This window comes from Apostichopus japonicus, chromosome 20, assembly GCF_037975245.1.
Source record: "Apostichopus japonicus isolate 1M-3 chromosome 20, ASM3797524v1, whole genome shotgun sequence".
In the NCBI taxonomy this organism is placed as follows: domain Eukaryota; kingdom Metazoa; phylum Echinodermata; class Holothuroidea; order Aspidochirotida; family Stichopodidae; genus Apostichopus; species Apostichopus japonicus.
In genome coordinates, this window is record NC_092580.1 from 2,789,339 (window position 1) to 2,810,145 (window position 20,807).

Genomic DNA, 20,807 nt, shown 5'->3' on the forward strand with positions numbered 1-20,807 from the left:
AAAGCCCATCAGGAAGCATATTATCATGACCTTGACAAAAGTGCTGCGCATGTGTTGCTAAGTGGAAGCCTTCCATATTTGGTATTTCTTGTTTGTAAATTGGAAGATTGGGTTCTTTTTCTGTTCTTCCAATTGATTTTGAAACCTCATTCACCATGGCTGTACTGCAGTGTATTATTTGACATAAGCTAGTGGTTGTTCATCCATGATCATCAGAAAACTAGGTTTTCAAATGAGATTCTATTGGCATTCTATAGCCATTGGGATTGTTTTTCAACTAAACTATTTATAGGAACTAAAAAAAAGAGCGTTCTAGTGCCTCCTGGTACAGGTATAAGGTATTCAGCTAAATGATAAAATATGATATTTATGGACACAAAACCTTTCTGTGGTATTTTTTAAGGAAAGTCACCCAAGATAGAGCCAGGGCACAAAATCCAATTTTCAATGCCAACCCCTCCCTTTTTGTGGTATGGGAACTTGCATTCATTGTTATGAATTGAAATTGTTCAATCATATCTATAAGTATGGAAAGAAAAGAAGACAATGATATTAGTATTTATGGCTTTTATTTCAAAGCATTATGCAATGCAGCACTTTGCACAAATGTGTAGAGAATAAATGCCCAGCTGCCCAATCAGAAAACATCCACATCTAAATATAGGCCAGACATTTCTCTCAGATGCTTCACAATTATATATGATCCCACACACATCCTGACTGTCATTATCATAACACCAGTTGCTTGAGAAAATTAACCTATCAAATTTGAATACAAAGAAGTACTGGCAGGTGCTGATGCTGTTGAAGCATTACACACTTTCACAACTCAAAACTTAACACCTCTCACTAATAATTTAGTACATCCAATGGCAATTACTCCTCACAATGGTAAATTGTATCTCGTATTTTATTGAACTGAAAGTTGTGCAAAGCAGCTGGAAAGTAGTGAATGAGAAAGAGCTCCAAATATAACAGTATTAATATTCCTATACCTGTTCCTCCGCCTGACAGCATCAATGCATAAACAGCAGATATCAAAAATATCGCAAGTACTGCTAGGATATTTTTTCTCTTTTTCTGTAGCCTACACTAACAACAATACACAACATTTCCCTCACCTGGAAAGGATGTTTTCATAGATAGATTGTTAGGAACTTTTACGATGCTTTACAATAGTCATCCAGTTTGAATACTATGTTATTTTCCTGCTGTGATAAAAACCACCAAGTATTACTATTGACAATAGTTCAAGTAACTAACAGAGCACAATTGGAAGTAACTTTCAGCAATTTCTCTTTCACGTGTAGTCTCTCAACAGACTCATTCCACTGGGACCTTCCCCCCTAACAGTGTAAACCTTTGAATATCAAGCTAAGAGAATATAACCAGCACAAATAATCAGCACATGTGATCTTCAGACATGTAGGGACACATAAACCATGTACACCGAGGGCAGACGATATGAAATGAGGGCATACTATCCCACCCATCTACTTCACACTTTGCGATATGAAATGAGGGATAGCAAAGCCATGAATATCCACTCAATAATTCCTCATTAGATTAATTATGATTGTTCGAGAGCAGAGAGTCTGTTCCAGATTCCTCCAGAGACCGCAGAAGTGAATTGGGTTTTTTCCAGAATGAGGCAGCTTTTGTCAGTCAAAAACGATACCATAGAGAGCCCTTCTCTCAGCCTAAGAATCCTTCACTTGTGTTTACTCGGCACATCTTTCTTCTCCCTTCGTTTCATCGCAGCAGTACACTGGGGGCAGAACCATTTGCCTTTGGGAGGTTGAGTGATGCCAACACAGCCGTAATGAAACCATTCGATGGGACACTGCAAGAACAGATAAAAGATGATCATAAGACACAAACATATCAAGGAATCAATCAACAGATATGGAGCAAGGGACAGTGGCATTTCATTGCAAAACTATTACACTAATAACGTTCCCTTGGTTTACTTTGCTATACACTACCTTCAGCAAAGATATGAGTTTGAATCCCCATTGGAAAAAGCCTTGGCAATTTCTCTAAGTTATTCTTCAAAGTTAATGTAACAAACAGCATTGGATGTCTCTTTCTGTGTTCTTTTCAGTGACAACCAATATAAAATAAACACAAATTTTGAATTTTTAGCCTGAGCAACAATTGTCAGAATAGCAGCATTATGTAATGTCATGATGGAATTTCTATCTATTTACAAAATTTCCTAGAGAAAAGTGTACATCAAGACAAATATAGGCTATTCTTAATCTTGAAAGAGTAACTTACATTAGGGTTATCACATCCAACCATGTTTCCGTATGATACTTGATTACATAGACAGTATCTCGGCTCATTTGGGTCGTACGACCAATCGACTGGAGCACTTGTCTCGTCAGCCGGTGCTTCTGGTGTTGCCTCTTCAGTGGATGGTGTTGGTGTTGGTGGCGTGACAGCACCGGCAGTAGTGACATTATGTCTGGATGACACCGTCCTGGCAACAAAAAACAAATACAGTTTGTACCTGAATTGTTCAATTGTTGTTGTGTTATGACAACAAACCTAACAACAATAATTAGGTTTTCCAACTTTCTACTAAATAAATGTAGGTGAGCTCCATGACTGTTTGTACACAGGAAAAGATACTTCTAGTTCTACGTTAATACAACAACATTCTACTTTATCTAGACTAAGGTTGTAAAGTGTCATGTCTTTGCCGCATACACTTTTGCAAATATTGTAGTTTTTGTCTGATATTGTATTAACATGTCTCACCAATACAGTAGCTCTCTTACTATGGCTTTGCTGGTAAGTTGCTGCAGTACATTGGCACTGAGGCTACCACCACAGACAGGATTTAAACAAGGCTGTGTGGAGCTGAGGAGCTTTGTAAACATTCAAAGGGATTGATGGAAAAAGTGCAGCACTACTACGTCCATTTAACTCGTCCCTGTCATGTTCATATTCAAACAATGTTCGAACTACCATTTATATCCTATCATTTCCACACTATTATGTTCACACTACTATGGCTATAGTCACACTATGTCCATGTTTTTATGTCCACTTGGTTCATATTACTATGGCCAAACTGTTCCTGCGATACACAGATTCAATGGTTTTCTTGAAGATGCACACCATGAAAAGCAAAAGCACATAAATGGCAATACAGAAAGAAATTACTAAGAAACTCTTTTCTTATTATCAAACTGAATACACATATATACTACTGTACACACTGTAAAAGAAGACCAAAGCCATCATTTCATATGCCGGAGGTCTCCACTTGAGTAACAGGGATAATTAGAAACATCAAAACGAGGGTGAAAACAACAACATGGTGATAAAGCACGGTGATCGCTTCATGACTTACTTCCTTCTACTTTGGCTTCTGCTGGTGGACGACGCTGATGGCGTTGACCCTGGCTGACCCTGACTCTCTCTTGCAGTTGACGTGGAACCTCCTCCGAACGTGAATTCGTTATGGAGAGCTCCTAAACCAACCATGCCTGTTGCCTTGACAGCCTCGTAGCTAGCTTTCATACTAGCTGTCCTTCTGCCTTGTTGCATCTACATAGATGGAAGATTAGGTACCGTAAGAGTTGTTTTTAATTTTAGTACAGTCTTGTAGCAAGGACAAAGGCCTTATCATGTGACTTTTACAGCAGTTGCTCTGCTTCACCCCAAGAACAAGAATACAAATTTATCAGGAGTAAAGAATAGTGTGCTAAATTTGGTGTGCATTTGATTCTTTAATATGCATTTCGTTTTGGGTACTGACTGCCAAATTCACCTAGTCATACATGTAATAACCTAGTACTCAAAAATGTTTGCTTGGTAACTACAATTTTCATCATCATCTTGGCGACCCCCTAGTGATGGATGTTAGAGGGGGGGGGGGGTCGACAGGGAGAAGGAATTCCCTTACGGAAATGCTTACATGGCTAATGCAGTTAAGTCCCAAAATGATGTTATAGTTTGCAAAGTATGAAGAAACTCCCTATTGTTTCACAAATATCAGCAATTTCTTTTTGCATCCAAGTTTTTGGGAAATCTCCAAACCTTTTGGCAACTCTTAAAGGTTTACGACCTCCACTTTGAATGCCAAGTATTAAACATTACAGTATACTCACTTAATCACACTTGGGTTATGAACTATTTAATCCCTGTTTATTTAAACCCTATGCAGAAAATGCTGTCTTGCAAATTATATTGAATACTTTTGCATTTCACTTGCAAAGCTTGCACGTTAAAGCTGACTTTCATCATTCCTGGTGTTACTTTGGCAGAATAAAGTTAAAGAAAAGAAACCTTTTAACATCTTTGCTATCGTTTGTTTCCCACAAGTTTGAGGAAGCTTTGGCATTATTCTTCAAAACTGCTCTAAGCCTTATAACACTCACAGGCTTTGTTGGAATTAAGAAAAGCAAACAATGCTTACTAAATATGACAATTTATATATATATATATAAATATTTATTTATACTCACTAGGGATTATTAAAACGATTTCATGACTGTTTGCAATGAGGTTATTCCTACGAGTTCTGTAAAACTGCTTTTTTCCACTTTCTAAGTGCCACATCAATAGAGGTTCACTGTGTGAATCTTTAAATAGAAATTTGCTGATTTTTTGGGGGGGAGGGGGGGAAGGCAAGCATTAATTAACTGATTCTATTTAGAAAGTAGTAGGTTGAATGATATCAATAAAGTTTATATAAGCCTAAGCTGTTAATAGTACCAACTGACCCCCATACCTGTAATGTGTTTGTTACTGCTCTAGCTGCTGCCATGGCGATAGCATTATTACTACCAGCACCAACTCGTCCCAGGGTGTATGACATAGATATTCCTGTTGATTCATTAGAAGTTGATGATGAACTAGACGAAGCTGTGGAGCTCTTCATTCCAGAGATTTCCTGAGCTGCTTCTGTTGCCAGGTTGGATAGTAACCTCTCTGTGTGTATCCTTTTATCAGTTGCGCTATTTTCTGTCGGTTGTTTCCGTTCTGCAAAAATGAGAAAAGTCATCTCAACCATCTGGGGTTTTTTCCTTTATATAAACATGCATTTCAACTAGGTTTTTCCCTAATAAAGCTGCCCATGTGGAGACAATGCAGAAATCATACCAAAGTTACTCATTTTCCTGCATTAAACAATGGTAAAACTTGTTGACAAACATGTTTCTAATGTAATATGATGCTGTGTGTATGATGAATGTACCCCAAAGTCTATACATTAAGTTAAAGCATGTCCTTATTCAAAGTGCCAATAAAAGATGCTTTACACAAGTCCTGCAAGTTCGATATGGAGTTGAAAATGATGCTTTCATTAGGATCGAGCAAATGGGATGTGAGCAACAGCCTTTGAACTGATGTTAATATACAAACAGATGGATGGCATCAGCTCCATTTGGCTATGCCAATTGAGCTACAAACATGACGGTTCTATTTCAATTATGATGAACATGACATTATACATACACTAGGCAGTGATTTTGAATGGGATATCCATACCTAAATGGTCCATTCAACATGATTATAATGAGAAAATCTTGACTAGAATGAGGTAGGTCGTTATTTTATCAACTAAGCAGGCATCAATCATACTAATAACCCCTGGGAAACCAGTTTTTTGCTTTTGATGAAAATTTTGACCAAACCATCAGAGCTGTACCCAAAATAAAATGGTAATTGACAGAGGTAGTACACAGCCTCATGGTACTTCTTTCCACAAATGAAGGCTAATAAAGTGATCCATTCTCAACATTTCTTCAACCTAGACACTTTTTCTCATCTTTTTTAATCACATGCAGAATGAAACTTGGAGAATTATATTTTATTAATTTTATTTCTCCATTATTTAAAATTAAACTTTATTAGACAAAACTAATCAACTTTCCATGATTTCAATATGAACAGCATCAAGAAATTTGATCAAGCTCAACTCACAATGTTCCTTATAAATTGTCTCACTTTTTCAGAGTAAACCTTGTGCATGCACAGCACTGATCTATACTTACTTTCACCCTTTGTGCTTCCTGTTTTTGGCGGCCTGTCAAGTTCTAAGGATCCTGTTGGTTTAATGGAAAAAAAATCCAAGTTAATGTAAAACCTGTACCTTTTAACAGCCACCAACCATAACTCAATTTGAACTTGAAATGGTCCTTGTAAGCTTCCATACCTGGAAACTTACAGCGTGCAAATGGCTGCCACAAGGGCTAAGGTTTGCCACTAACTTGACAAGTCTCCTGCCTCACAGGTTCATGATAGATGAGAGTTACCACTGTGATATAATACAGGACAACATTTTAACATTGCCTAGCAGATGCAATAAACATGCGTCTAACTACTCTCAATGCAATTTAATCAATACCTCTAATTTGTTGACAAACCAACTCCAAGATTATCAAAACAATCATGCCTAAATCACGGTTAACACTCCCTTGCATCAATTTTGATCTTCATGTTTCATCCAGCTTGAGGTTGACCTCAGTATCCCAAATCATTACAATTTTTCACATGGCTACATGAAACAGACTTAACTGTCCTTGTATTGTACAGTAGTGCTAAAGAAGTACCAGAAGCCTATACGCAAAATATGAAACTATTTCATATTTCTGGGCATTGCTTTAGTTTACGTCGGAGGTTCCCCTGTAGTACTGTACGTTGTACAAGCCATGTTCCCAATCACAATGTTGTAGGCTGGTGCCTCCCAGCCTTGCATAATTGCTATACTTCAGTCATATAGTGTGGGATCTTACACTGTTTTATAGCATATTGAAGGACCCATACACAGAAAGGTGACTTACTTCTTTCTAATACTTCTGTTATTCCTGCATGATCTGCTTCCAGTTCCATTTTAAATCTACTCACTTCCTGGTCCAGTTTCCTGAGATATCTTTCTACCTATAAGAAAAAACATTATATTGTTACCTATCATCTAGCAATACATCTTATGCCACAATTATTATATATATATCTGTTGCCTTAGTCAAGCGCACCCTATCCACATCTATCCACATTGTAAAGCCCTATCCACCCTATCCACATTGTAAAGCGCACCCTATCCACATCGTCAAAACATAAAGATGTACGCAAAGCAGGAAACATTTTAATGAGATGTCCTGCTTGGAACAGATGATTACACAAACACTTCCAAACATTCTGCCACTTTCCTAACAGAACTTACAACAGCCAAAAACAAGAGAATAATATGAAACCATTTTGCAGAAATAGCTCCTCTCAAAATTTTCTTACACTTTATGAATTGGAGTACAATAATTCACTTCCATCAAAGTAAACCACTAAACCCATCTTTCGTTCCACCTGTACCACAGATAAAGATAATGAAACTAAGTGACTTATTTGTCACATACTGGCGGTACGGTACGGTGGGGACATACCCTCCATTCTTTAAACTTATCATGGTACTGGACGCCAGCAGTAACATCTTTCAGAAATCTGAGCATTCGCTTAAAATAAAATAAAATATTTCAAATTGATGATCAATAAGATCAATATTGATAAGTAATCCATAATCCTTTAAAACCTCAACTATTAAGGTAGTCAAGGAGGCAACTGCTTGCATTTTGGTCACCATTTGTCTTCTTTATGTGTTTTTGTCTGATTTTACGAGTTTGCTAGACTGGGTATATTATTAATCTCTCGAGACAAGTAAATTATTATTTTAAGAACTTTTGATCATTACTTGAGATACTTAATACTTAGTCAAGCTCATGCAGCAACATTATTCTTATGTGATTTTAGTATCCTATTTTATCCATAATCAATGCAAAATGCTGTTTTATTGTAAAAGCTAAATGCAAGACCAAAAAGAGCCCTAGCAACCCAAACAGTTACCACTAAGAAAGACAAATATAAGAGGTGACTAACAATATGATGACAAAACCAGAAGTAGCTTAATATGTCCTGGTCAGTAATTCTTACCAAATCATAAATCTGATTGGCTAGTTGCACTTTTTCATCCGCTTCTTCGAGGACTTTATAATATTCCTGGAAAGAGGAAAACAGTGAATAGAGTATGATGATGAGGTTTCAGTTTAGGATGAACTTTGCAGAAGTAAAGAGGATTCATATACACACTGTAAACCTTCATGTTATGGTATCAATATAAACCAGTGTTGGCTGACGTGTATTGACAAGGAAAACGTGGTATATGACATCTTGTGTCAATTGTTGCAAAAACCATTCAAAACAATACTGCTACTATATATTACCATGCAAAACTGTTGGATCAAATTTCTGAAACGATGCAAGTTTTGTGAAGCAATCTGCAGAAGTTTACAATCGCACGTCCGCATTCCTGAACTAGGCATAATCTCTTGACCCGTTTATTTTCACCCCCCTATCCTCCCATTTCACATAAATAGCGAAACTAGGGGATGACAAAAATAAAGTTTTAAAAGACCAATCTCATCGTTCCACTTTAAATTCTGAGTGCTTCTTGCATTGACCAGTTGGCTTTCTTCTTTTTTTTCCATCAACCCAATTGACTTATATCAAGTTTATTAGTGTATAAAAGTATCTTGCATTAGAACACACAATTACAAGCAGAGAAAACTTTATTCGGTATCATGTAACAAACTTGCTAGATACAAGCACAACCATGTTTAGTAGTTTAGGTACACCAGGAACCATAGCATTTCATAACATGGAAATTCAGAGACTTTCAAAAAACTGCTGTACAAAAGTTGAATCTTAAAGTTTGCCCTAAGTGTCAAATCCTATAGCTTGGAATGAGGGAAAGTATGAGAGGGAGATGAACTGGAGGTACTGTTCATACTTTTCTCAGTTGCTCATATTGCTGTTGCTTCACTTCAGGCTTGAATTTTTTCACGGCTGAACCTTCAAAAAACTTTTTCACCTTCTCATCTATGTTGTCAATGGAGTCTGCAAAGGACACATAAGAAGAGATGCAAATATGTACTTTTAATATGATGTACAGTAAAATACCAAAAGGGACGTTGTTGTGTGTGACGATGGCAGGACTAATCTGAAGACCAATATTAAACAAAGATAACTCTATGTCATCATAGAAAGACTAAACTAGGACATGTACACTGTAATGCAGTACTCCAATAATGGCTGTAAGCAAACCTCAAATCCTCCATCAACATCAGCTTTAGGGAGCAATGAGCAACAGACAATTGAGGAAGTATTTGAATGATTAATCCAATGCACACGTTAATGCTTGCCTTTATCAGAGCTGGTTACTTTGTCAAGTAGAAGTGCTTCAATCAAACTGAATGACACTGCGATATTACTGTGACAGTCTATAAACTATTCTTTAATACATACCAAGTCAACAAACAGAATGACGTATTTCATTACAGTTCTGTTCTATTTACCTACTGTAGTTTGGGGGCTATTGCTGGCAGTCTATTATTTCAATCTCTTGGGAGCTTTTGTGATGCATCATTTATAAATGAATCTGGATGAGGATGCTCACCCTAAGTATCTTTCACATCATTTTAATACAATATCACTCGACACAAAAGTGTAGGAGAGCTCAAAGTGGGAAGCAAGTTGTAGAGAATTAGTTTTCTATTTTCTCTAAGTTACTGTTTTAGAGACTTTTATCTAACATGCTAGTGACATGGTATGTTAGGAGTAAATCTTGATATCTCTTTTAAATAAGTAACCTCCTTTCTCACTTGAGATCTTAAAACATATTTCCTGACCCCAGTTCATCATCCTAATGGGTACTACAGTACTAACTTGTCATGCTCAAGAACATTTGATGGTCAGTGAAGTTACTGCATAGAACATCAAGCTACAGTATTCTACACATGTTCAACTGAACAAACTCCTAAACCTAATCACTGTTCTATAATCATACAGTACCCCTCCAATTCGGTGCATGGATACCTCCCGCGGTACACTATACACTGAAGCATTTATGAAGTTTGTGCATTTATGTTACTTACTTTGTACCTGTAGGTCCATCTCCCTCATCTCTGTGAACCTCTCCTTTAGGTCCATGGGGAGTTGCTCAATCACTGCAATGAAATACAGAACATTGAATTCATGAAGTTTATAATATAAAAGGGTGCTTTTCACAGAATAGGTACCACTTTTTTTGGCCAAGTCAAGATGTACATTGTCAAATTCAAGATGAACAGGGGTGCACTTTCAGGTACAATCACAACACTAGTCCTGCGTAATATGCCATTGACAGTTCTACAAAGCCATTTAGTTATGCTTTCACACACCAGTAGAATCATTGTGGTCGAGTGGTACGGACTGTGACACGAAGGTCCGGTGTTCAATTCCAAGTTACATATTCTAGGAGTTCAACATGAGCTCTACCAGTTGTCTGATGATTGCTCAACGGTTGAAACTCTGAGAAACAACTACTAGTGTTGCACTGGTCTCAACTAATTCTCATCTACTCTTTGCTCTGTCCACTGGAAATAAAGCACTATTCCCCAAGATAGATGCCACACAACCAAACATTACATACTGTTTGACTGCATACCAGTACCATGCCCTTAACTGTGAGGAAAACTGATGCGTTATGTGAAATGTTAACAGGGTGACTTGAGGCAGAATTTTAGTCCAAGGACGTACGTATGTCATTTGTCAAGCAATAAAGAGATATTTGAGTGCCAGCACTGTTCCTACAGTATAGCAATTCCAGTTTTTCGAGGTACTCACCATTGCTAAATTCTCTTTGAATGTGCACAAGTTCACATGTATAAGGCTAAATTGATGCTGAAGTCTGCTCAACAGTGCAGGCCTAAATACATGTTTATGTTAATCCATTGTTTCATCAATTCGGATACTCCACCAAAACATGTACTTTTAATCCCATATCAACAGCACAGTGCTCTTGGATGATATTCAAAACCATAATTTTGTCCTTGAGAAACTTGCAACAGTTGCATACTATACACACACATTTATTGAGGCCATAAAAACTCTGACAATTGAGCTTTATATTCGGTTTATCGTATTATATGTGAACATAGGAGGATACTGTAACTTGTCACTCTCTAGGGAGCTGTCTAAGCCAATTGATGTGACCAGAGGTCCCCGATTTCCGGGGACAGTCCCCAGATTTCATGTACTGTCGCCGGATTGAAAGTGTCCACGGAGATGTCCCTGGACATTACAGTATGTACTGTCCATGGAACACCCCATAATTTGTAAGAAAGGCCCTGAATAATTTCAATTTTACCTGCTTCTCCTTGTTCTGTTCATTGATTGTTTACAATTTCATACATGACTCACAGATCAATGCATATCAGATCATTGAATAATTTCATTGGCTGTTTTTCACATGGAAAATATCTAAGTCATTTTGGTATTGGATTTTTATACCTTGGGCAAAAAACGTGTTGTTCTACACTTGACCATTTGAACATCAACCTTGCAACAAAGAACCACCAAAACACTCAGAGGCCCTCAAAATTCCACCTTCCCTTTCAAAATTGATATAGTTTTGGCTCATAACACTTGATGGCAAATGGAATGGGGAAGGGAAGAGGGGGAGGGGGACAACATCACATCATGTCCCTGGATGTATTGGAAAAAATATCTATAGTCACTTTAGTTTTGGGGTTCCTGTCCCCTTATTGAGAAAATAGATTTTGGAGAGTACCTAAATCAAAATGGTACCAGATTTTAATTTGAATCAATTAATTTAATTGTACGAGCATTTCGGAACTGTTATTACTGAAACTTTGTCTATCATATTTTTTAAAGATAAACTTCCCAAACTGACAACCTGGGCTGGTGGCAGTATTTGTTAAACTAATTAACACATATTTTAAGTTTTTTCCAAAAGTTAACTCATATAATCAGGGTTGACATATTTTGCATTTTGTTTTTTACATGATAAATATAGTATTATAATTACTAAGAAGAACTACCAAAGCAGGTAATGTAACTGTTGAGAAGAGAATCATGTTCATTCCTTACTTTATCACAAATCTAACTTTGATATATTTTTATCACAAAATCTACACTTGCAATCTAAATTGCAATCTTACTTTTGGTTTTCCTCGGTAGGATTGGTAAAATCATAAACCAAATGCAAAAATTGTAGATGTTCAAATGACTCCTATCATTTCAACATCTCATCCGAATGTCTCACATGTCCCCGTGAGGCATCCGTAGCAACTGCACGACTGCAAAAATTCTAAATTCAAAATGGCGATTTTCCATGCTTCAAAACTCCTAAATACAAGCCCACAAAAGCTACCAAGAACATCGAAAAACATTTAAGAACGTTCAGTTATAAAATACGACGATATTTGTATTCCTACGTTAAAGTTAGGGGGCAAACATGAGAGACCCATCTTACAATGATCATCTTGAACTTGCTGTATGGAATGACATTACGATATGGTATATAACATCGAACTGCAATAGGCCCCTGTGAATGTAGTGGTATCGTAACGAATAGAAGTGGGAAGGCAAAGTCGTACATAGCAACGTTAGTAAAACTGACAAGTCACAGACAAAATTGTGACAGTAAGCACTTTCTCGAAACGGTACAGAATATACAGGGAAAGAAATATTTAAGAAAACTACACTAATGCTTACTCTCGATGTAATCTTCTAAGTACAACATTGTGAAGTCTGGATTAACAGCAGAATATCTTGATGCGTTACTTTCAACGAAGCGGGCTTGTGCATTGACTGTAATACACTGACGGTATGGACTGGTACGACAGCTTTGATTGGACATGAACGCTTGCCGCCTGAAAAGACAACCAATCATAGCAAAGATGAATAGAAGCTTACTATGAACTTTTAGCAGTCGTTTCTACAAATGACTCCATGTGCCAAACGTACGGTTCAGTAAAGAGGCCATTACATGCGTTTTCGTCTTGTTAACCAGTTTCTGACACTATTTTAAACAAAACAACTGCATCAAGAAAAAGAAATCGCAAAATATGTTCTTAGTTTCGCAAACAGAGGGCTCTGAAGTATTCACGCTATCATTAGGATATTGTACTACATTCCTACACAAGCGGGAGCTTAGGAGATCGGGATCAAGCGGTTCGGACGAAACAGCTATTGTCCCCGGCCCACGCCCAGAAATATTTCATCAACCCTTTTCTCTGTTTGTAAAGAGATTGATCATTCAAATCACTTTTAATTTAATTTCGGTGAAATTATGCCATTGCGGTCACATTAGGTGGGGAGAGAGATGGCGGGGTGAGGCGGTCCCATGTCGCTTCCAAAATGAAAGAAACATATATCAGCATGGGTAGTTATTGTTAACACCCATTAACGTAAATAAAGCCGCGCCAAACGGTTCCCTGTTTCCACCACCTGTCTGCGTTCACCTGTCACCCCCCCCCCCAACTCTCAGATTTTGTTTTGTGAAGGGGACTTAGATGCTAAGTGATAGGAGCTTACATTTGTATCGTCTGCTTTTTAGTGTAAGACAATAATAAAAAACATTAATGTTTTTTCTGTCTTGTTTTGTTTCCTTTTTTTCGTGGAGGGGTAAGGGGGGGGGGGAATAAATGTTGGCTGCCTTCCGTCATTTGGGAACATTTTCGTGTGGATGGGGCAAAGTTGATGGTGTAATTACCATTTTCTCGTTTTCATTATTTTAACATACTTTTTGTATAAGCTGTAAAATTTAACGATTTTTTTGTAATGTAAACCATTTGGAAGAAAGTCTGGTTTGATGTTTTTCCTTTTGGGCGGGGTTAGAGAGGAACGTTTCCCCATTCCGCCATCCGTGTTCCGGCCCTGGGGTAGAGACAAAGCAATGAGGGGGGGGGGGCGGGGGGGGGGGGCTGTAAAGCTCCTCCAGACCCCAAGAGTTAGAAGGCAAATGGTGTATTCTGAGGCACATTTAGAATGTCTCCATGACAGATGGTCAGGCCTTTACTAATCCAGACATTTTGAGTCAGGGGACACACATATTGGAAGGAGAACAGTGGTCTCCACGGTAGGAGGGGTGGTCGGAGGCACGGAGGATTCTACGGCCCTGAGAAATTTGTGTGACTCCATTTCTGACATATGCAGCTATTTTGTGCTTCAATACGAGACATATACTTGATGCCTCAGCTTTTCGGATATCCAAATACTCTGTCCCTGAACCACAATATGGGTGTCCGTGGCCACCTCTTGCACTCCCAGGCAATAACAGTGTACCTAAATGGAGATATTGATTCTACACCTCTGAGCAGCTGAGTATAGTCAGTCGTAATTGTGAAACAATTGCCGTTCTTGTTGCTCCCTCTTGTTGCTCCCAGGGGCGAACATGTAGGCAAACTATATATCAGAGCCGTATATATGGCTCTGCAAACTATCTAAGCGTAGCGCCACCATGACGTAGCGGGAAGCGTATAAATTTTGGCCGAAAATGCCTCCCAGATCGCTGGAAATGTCACTTCCTAGGCCTTGTAAGTTCAATCTAAGCATTTTCTATTTTGAAATTATACTAGCGATACCATAAAAGCATACAAAAAAGCTACGCCCCCTTCGCCCCCCCCCCCCCTCATGGCTACGCGCCTGATTTCAACAGAAACCTTGCTCGGCCATTCGGGTCTCGAAAACTCTATTCGGTATCGAAATCGATTCATCTCAATCCCCCTCCACCCCCCCCCCCCTCCGCCTCAAAAGAAATTGATTGATGTACGCCCTTCATCGAAGATACGTTTCATCTATGGGGTATGAAGATTGAGCTTACGAATCCGAGGTATTGGCCTCTACCAATCTTAGCCTTTAACAAAGAGGTATATATGTGTCTATTTGGCAGACGTTTCTTTCCTCCAATAATATGGACGCCGGTTTTCCGCAAATTGCCAGTGCAAAGACAGCATGAGTTCAAGAGTAGTCATGTGCATCGGCAGAATACCGGTGCAAAAACTACAAACCCTGTTTTCTTTTCGTTTTGTGTTTTTAGGCTGACCTTTTAACCTCTGACCTGAATATCATGTGACACTTTAGACGCTGTCCCACTATATGATATTCCCACTTAGGCATACCCTCCAAGTTTGAAGTCCATTGGAATTGTAGGGGGGGTGCTCCACCCCACTACTCAAATGGGCAATTCACAACGTATAGTGCCCTCCTTTTTCGCACAATCTTTGCTCGGCGATATTTCAACTCCGTATACGATGTCCTGCATGACATTTGACCCGCAACGTCAATTATATAATAAGTGCAATAGGCCTACAATATATTTTCAGTGTGTTTATCATTGTTTCGGCAAGTTTGCCCGCTAATGATGACAAACGAGCTTATTGGCCACGTTGACTGACGTGTGACCTTATAACGTCATTAGCAACTACGGTAGTATCTACACTTAACAGAAGAAAAAATACTGGATGACAGAAGCTGAGATCTCTAGTTTCTGCCTTTGACAACGAGTACCATTTTCTTCAGAGCACACCGGCCGGTATCGTAGGAGAAAGTTTTTCATGCGCCACGCCCCCCCCCCCGCCCCTCCATGCTCTCAGAAGAATCACTACTATGAAATACTGGTCGTTATGACAGACACTGTATCTACCTTCTTTTGATATTTTATTTCTAGTACACTGTCCTAAATCCTTGGAAGATTCCTTTACAATGCGGTGAGAATCACATTTCGACCGTCCCCATGGCGACACCATAATCGCCCTCAATCACTGAGTCAAGAAACATACTCGATATATATACTCAGCCCCTACACCAGACATAGGTTAGTATGATGTATTGTGCATAAATTATATAGTTCAATTTTGATACAAAGAGTCAATAACAGCGACTTCAGCCTTGACCTCTCCCCCTTACCACCAATAACACCACCGTGACCTCCATGATCGCGGCTGCGCCAAGTTCCTCCGTAACATTCGACCCGTTCACTGGGTCAATTTCTGGTTTCATTGGTAGGAATTGTTGTTAAATAACAGGCTACCGTTACAAACACGCATATAACGGCTAAGTTATTATCCAAATATAGGAAAGTATACAGTTGTCTAAAGACTTTATGAGATTTGGAATTGCATTCCTCTTGTTTTTGACGTAAGTAGATAGAACTGGGTATCTTTTTAAGGAGCTTACCAGATAACGGTATCTGACACAAAGGAGCAAGTTGTCAGAACCTATTAAAACATAATAGTCTTTCCTCTTTAAAAAATGTTTGTGTGCGATTTGCCTACAAATATAACACCCCATAGTTTACTTTATTACGTCATGTTTTGTGATCTGTGGTGAAGGACATTAGTTCGCTGCATTAATCAAGCTGACAGTTGATTAGATGATGTGTTTATGGTTAATGATTATTATTCCATTTAGAGGTAGGTCTAAGTGAACTGTTAATAGGCTAACGGGTTAGTATGTTTGATGATGATCAAAGAACCGTTAGATACACAAAGACATAGCTTAACTGGAGAGGAAATGCTCAACTTCTCGTTTTTTGTTCTATCGTGGGAGAGAATCAGCAGTGAAGCCTAGCTACGTGTATGCTGCGTATATAGTTTGGTTGTTCAGTGTGCAACCACTAATATCATAGCACTGGAAATCAGAAATAAAATGCTCTTTTTTGTAGGGGGGAATTATATGCCATTAGAATTATACACCGGCCTGTTACGAACTCCATTTTATTGTTATTAAACAACAAAAGTTTAAAAAACGACCAAAATGGAAACCTCGACAGATGCGGACGTCACAATACCGTTTTCTTGTAATATTAGTGAAAACTTACAGCCAGATAAGTATATCACGTTCATTTACGTAGTCTACCTAATGACTATCATCGGTATATTGACATTGGTAGGGAATACCGTAATTATCATCATCTACGTGCTATACCGCGATGTCAGGAAATCGCCCTCTAATATTTACATCCTAAACTTAGCAGTAGCGGACATCTGCGTCGGTATTTTCGTTATGCTTTATTACCCTTTCTTCTACTTTTTCGGTCTTCAAACTTTCACGGTGGTGAAATTGTTAATCATCGCGATTCTGCACCACTGGTTCGTCAACATGTCGGTTTTCATCGTTATCTTTATGTGCATCGACAGATACGAAATGGTTTCAAATATTTTGCGATATCGGACGATACAGACTCGCCGACGGGTCTCTCGCATCGTCGTCATTGGTTGGGTAGCCTGCCTAGTCTATTCAATAGCTATCAACTTATTGAGGTACTTGACCGAAGATAAAATAACGACTAATGACAGGGAATCGTGCACACCGAGTATCTGGGACAGTTACGGTAAATACACCGGATGGGTCACGGTCGTATCGTTCTTTGTGGCCTTCTGTATCCCATTCTCGTTAATGGTATTCTTCAATGCAGCCGTTTTCAAGAAGCTTCGCTTACATTCAAATTGGCAAGACGCCATTGACCCCAGTGAGGATATCAATACAAATGTACGGCAACGGCAGAAGGTTTCTCTTCAAACTCAGTCTCAGTCGATAAGTCAGTCTCGTGAATATTTTGAAGCTAACCAGCCTGACCGAGACAGAATAAAAACAGCTGGCAACGGGACAGTTTCCTTGGAGACCAAGAATCTATATAAAGAGAAAAAAGAACCCAATGAGTTGGGAGTTGATAACCCGAATTTACACGTAGACGAAGAATTGTCTTCTAAGGAAATTCAGAACGGAATCAAGGTAACAACGAAGGTGCAGTTTGAAGACACAACGCCAATTGGGACTGTGCATCTTACCAAGCCTGCTTCAATTTCTGATTTCAAGTTCAACGTGGAGACGGACGCTGACCTACCCGATGTTGATGGAAAGCTCAATAACAGTCGTGTTTTAAATAGTGGACGTGTTAGTAGAAATGGAACCGGTACGGAAATATCCTTTGGAAGAAGTATAAGCACGATTTCGTATCCGAGAAGAACCAGTGTCGTGTTTGAAAGACGAAAACGAGAGGCGAAAAAGCTACGGAAAGCAGCCTTTAGTTTAATACTGTTTGTAATGGTTTACTTTATCTGTTGGTTGCCATTTTACTTGGTTTCTATAGCAACATCGTTTTCAGACTTTTCCTTGAATTTAGTCCAAGCTGAACAGCTGACTTACATGATACTACTCTCTAATTCATGCATCAACCCATTAATTTATCCTTTGATGAACGCAAGGTTCCGTAAAGGAGTTCTACGACTCTTGACCTGCCAGTGTAATTCTCGGAAAATTAGGCGCTCGCAGAATTCGAGAGTTAGTGAAATAAGTCGCCTGAACAATTTATAGCAAACTGAGTTAATTGATTCACTCATGTGCCAAAAACGGCAACTTAATTCTGTCTTGCCCTTCTAATACATGCAGCAACAATATGCCACAAAATAATACACGAACTTTGGATTACTGACTGATGCCCAACCATAAAATGCATTTTCACTTATTTTTGTGTATAACAAGTTTTCCTGATATATTTCATTTTAGGTTTGCTATATAGACTGCGTGCAAGTTCTCATTAACGAGCTTATATTATGTACCTCATGTCGTTTCACAGCAGGTATAAATTTATAGGCCTACTTATGTAGGCTTCCATTCAGTCACATAGGCCTACATAGATTTTGTGTAGCGCCGAAGGCCCTGTAACGTATCTCTGGTCACATATATGTCTCGAAAACATGGCAAGCCATATGGGACAAAACCGTTTAATATATCTTCGCTTTAATACGAATATATACGTAATAATTATGATACATATGAGGATTATTTCGAATAAATACACGTATTAATTCGAATATTTTAATTCGAATATATACACGTATTAAACATGCTGTTGTTTAGATCAAGTAAACCTGCTCTGGGTGTACGTCACTAGAGACTAACTTTGCAATCTCTCATTTATTGCACTGGCGAGGCTACAGTATGATAATTATTGAAACCCGTTTGTGAAAGCTATATGCCAGTTATTTGTCTGATTTAATACGCGTATATATTCTAATTAATACGCATATATATTCACATTTTATGCGGTGTTTGTCCCACATGGCTTGCCATACGAAATTGAGTTCCGTTTACATTCATTTCACGAACGTAAACAAACGCTCGTAATCAAACGCACGCACAAACATAGCATACCTACGCATAAAAGCACCAACGCACATACAAAGTAAAGTGTGAGTTGAAGGACATCCTTACGGAAGAGACTTGTTCTGGAATATATAAGTTTTTATTTTACAAAATTAGAGAGAAAATGCAGTCGTAATTTAAATATACACGGAGGGAAACAGGTTTTCTTTTTTACGTATATATAGGCTGTATATATTTTCTAAAAACTTTTGTTAGGCTCAATTGGCTATAAACATACGAAGGGGGACCATTTTAATATGAAATAGCCAGAGTTTCGAAGAAATGTGATCTAGTTCCTTTAAACAAGTTAAATTGTAGCAATACCATTTGATTAACTTAACTTTGAAACCTGCAGTTATAGGGCTGGTAATTGTTGCATCACATAATTATAATTGACTTTTGACGATAAATTATATAAATTAATCATCATAAAAATACATTATTGAAGATAAAAGAGAAAGAGGGGAAAGGAAGAGATTTAGAGAGGGCTCATTTAACTGCTTTCATGTCAAATTGCATATTCCTCTAAGTCAATAGTCAATGTTGATGTAAGAAAGCCAAATTTGGTACCAGACCTACTTTCCTTGAATATAATTTTCTCCCTCTTTTTCCTGCAATCAGGATTTTGCTTATCACAGTCAAACCCTCTCTCTTAATACACATGTAACGATAGCCTATGGCAGTATGAATGTATTATATTGTGTAATTCTGTGTAACTAATTTGGTGCAGGCACGGTCATGTTACACTATATATGCTCTATCCAAATATATTAAACAGCAAATGGGATCAAAGGAATATTCTCTCCTTCTCTAACAGTATGTGGTTTTTTTTGAACGGTTTATACCGTCCTGTACTTTCGAGGAGAGACTATACAAGGTACGGTACGTTGTTGAAATTGTGTGCGTATTTAAGTGGAGACTGGAATATTTTGCCCCAGCGGCTGCCAATCTGCTTCCCCTCATCCGTTCCCGCCTCTAATTTTGCGGCTGCAAGATTATTCTGGCGTACGTTGTATATACAGCTGTAAACGCTCAATATAAAACGAACGCCGAGTTTTCTAAATTGGTGTAGCGCCACTACTTCGGAGGTTATGCGAAGAGGCAACCTGTTAGAATTTACACATACAACTGTTTACGTTTTATACGTACGTATTATTCCATTACGAATGTATAATATCGCTGGTAGTGTCTATGAGGGATTTCACAACAACAAGCCTAATTGGTTTCATTGTGAATTCTTTTCTAAATGATATCATCCCAGATGGCTTTCGACGAAGAGCCAGTTAGAATGGGCCGTGAGAATGGTTAAACGATGGTTTCTATAGTATTGATATGTTATAGCCCAAGAAAACAAAATCAGTGCCAGACTTTTCTACAGTCATTCCGGGTTTTACAAGGTTGTTCACATTTAAAATGTGCCTAATCTCTGGAATGCACCTTTAATGCATTGGCGGTGACATCGGCTCTTCAGTAAAGGTATATAATGTTAATGTCAGTTAAATTACTTTATAAATGAAAATAAAGCAAACAAACATATTCATTTAACTTCATATAAACAGCAGAGCAACCTTGAATGAAATTTAACACCATTTGTCCTTGACAAAGTTGTAACATGTTATATGGACATGTCATTTGAGGTCATATTATTATTGCTTTTCATTGATTTTTGTCGTTGATCTGAGGACCTGACCTATTGGTATGTATGCATTAGACTCCATAGTACAGTCACTTTAACTGAGATGCTTCGTCCGTTTAAAGGATCATTTCTCAAAAATTTAAAATCTTACAAACATATAAGAAAAGCTGACAGT

The 20,807-nt window shown here is 38.2% G+C and overlaps 2 protein-coding genes across 3 annotated transcripts; one reads left to right on the forward strand and one right to left on the reverse strand.

Annotated features, from left to right (window-relative positions):
- Positions 1-552: 552 nt before the first annotated feature.
- Positions 553-12,719, reverse strand: LOC139961109 (inhibitor of growth protein 3-like). Of its 2 annotated transcripts, none has more exons than XM_071960005.1 (10): positions 12,562-12,719; positions 9,939-10,010; positions 8,795-8,901; positions 7,939-8,004; positions 6,801-6,897; positions 6,012-6,062; positions 4,748-4,998; positions 3,365-3,561; positions 2,281-2,485; positions 553-1,843 (listed from the first exon to the last, which is right to left on the reverse strand). In XM_071960005.1, exons 1-10 carry the CDS (start codon positions 12,704-12,706, stop codon positions 1,712-1,714), a joined length of 1,323 nt encoding a protein of 440 aa, XP_071816106.1. In that variant the 5' UTR covers positions 12,707-12,719; the 3' UTR covers positions 553-1,711. The 2 variants fall into 2 exon arrangements, with proteins under 2 accessions (XP_071816106.1, XP_071816107.1); XM_071960006.1 differs by lacking the exon at positions 12,562-12,719 and adding an exon at positions 12,320-12,486.
- A 2,722-nt stretch (positions 12,720-15,441) lies between these two features.
- Positions 15,442-19,744, forward strand: LOC139961106 (muscarinic acetylcholine receptor M5-like). The gene has a single exon (XM_071960002.1). It carries the CDS (start codon positions 16,606-16,608, stop codon positions 18,163-18,165), a length of 1,560 nt encoding a protein of 519 aa, XP_071816103.1. The 5' UTR covers positions 15,442-16,605; the 3' UTR covers positions 18,166-19,744.
- Positions 19,745-20,807: the final 1,063 nt, after the last annotated feature.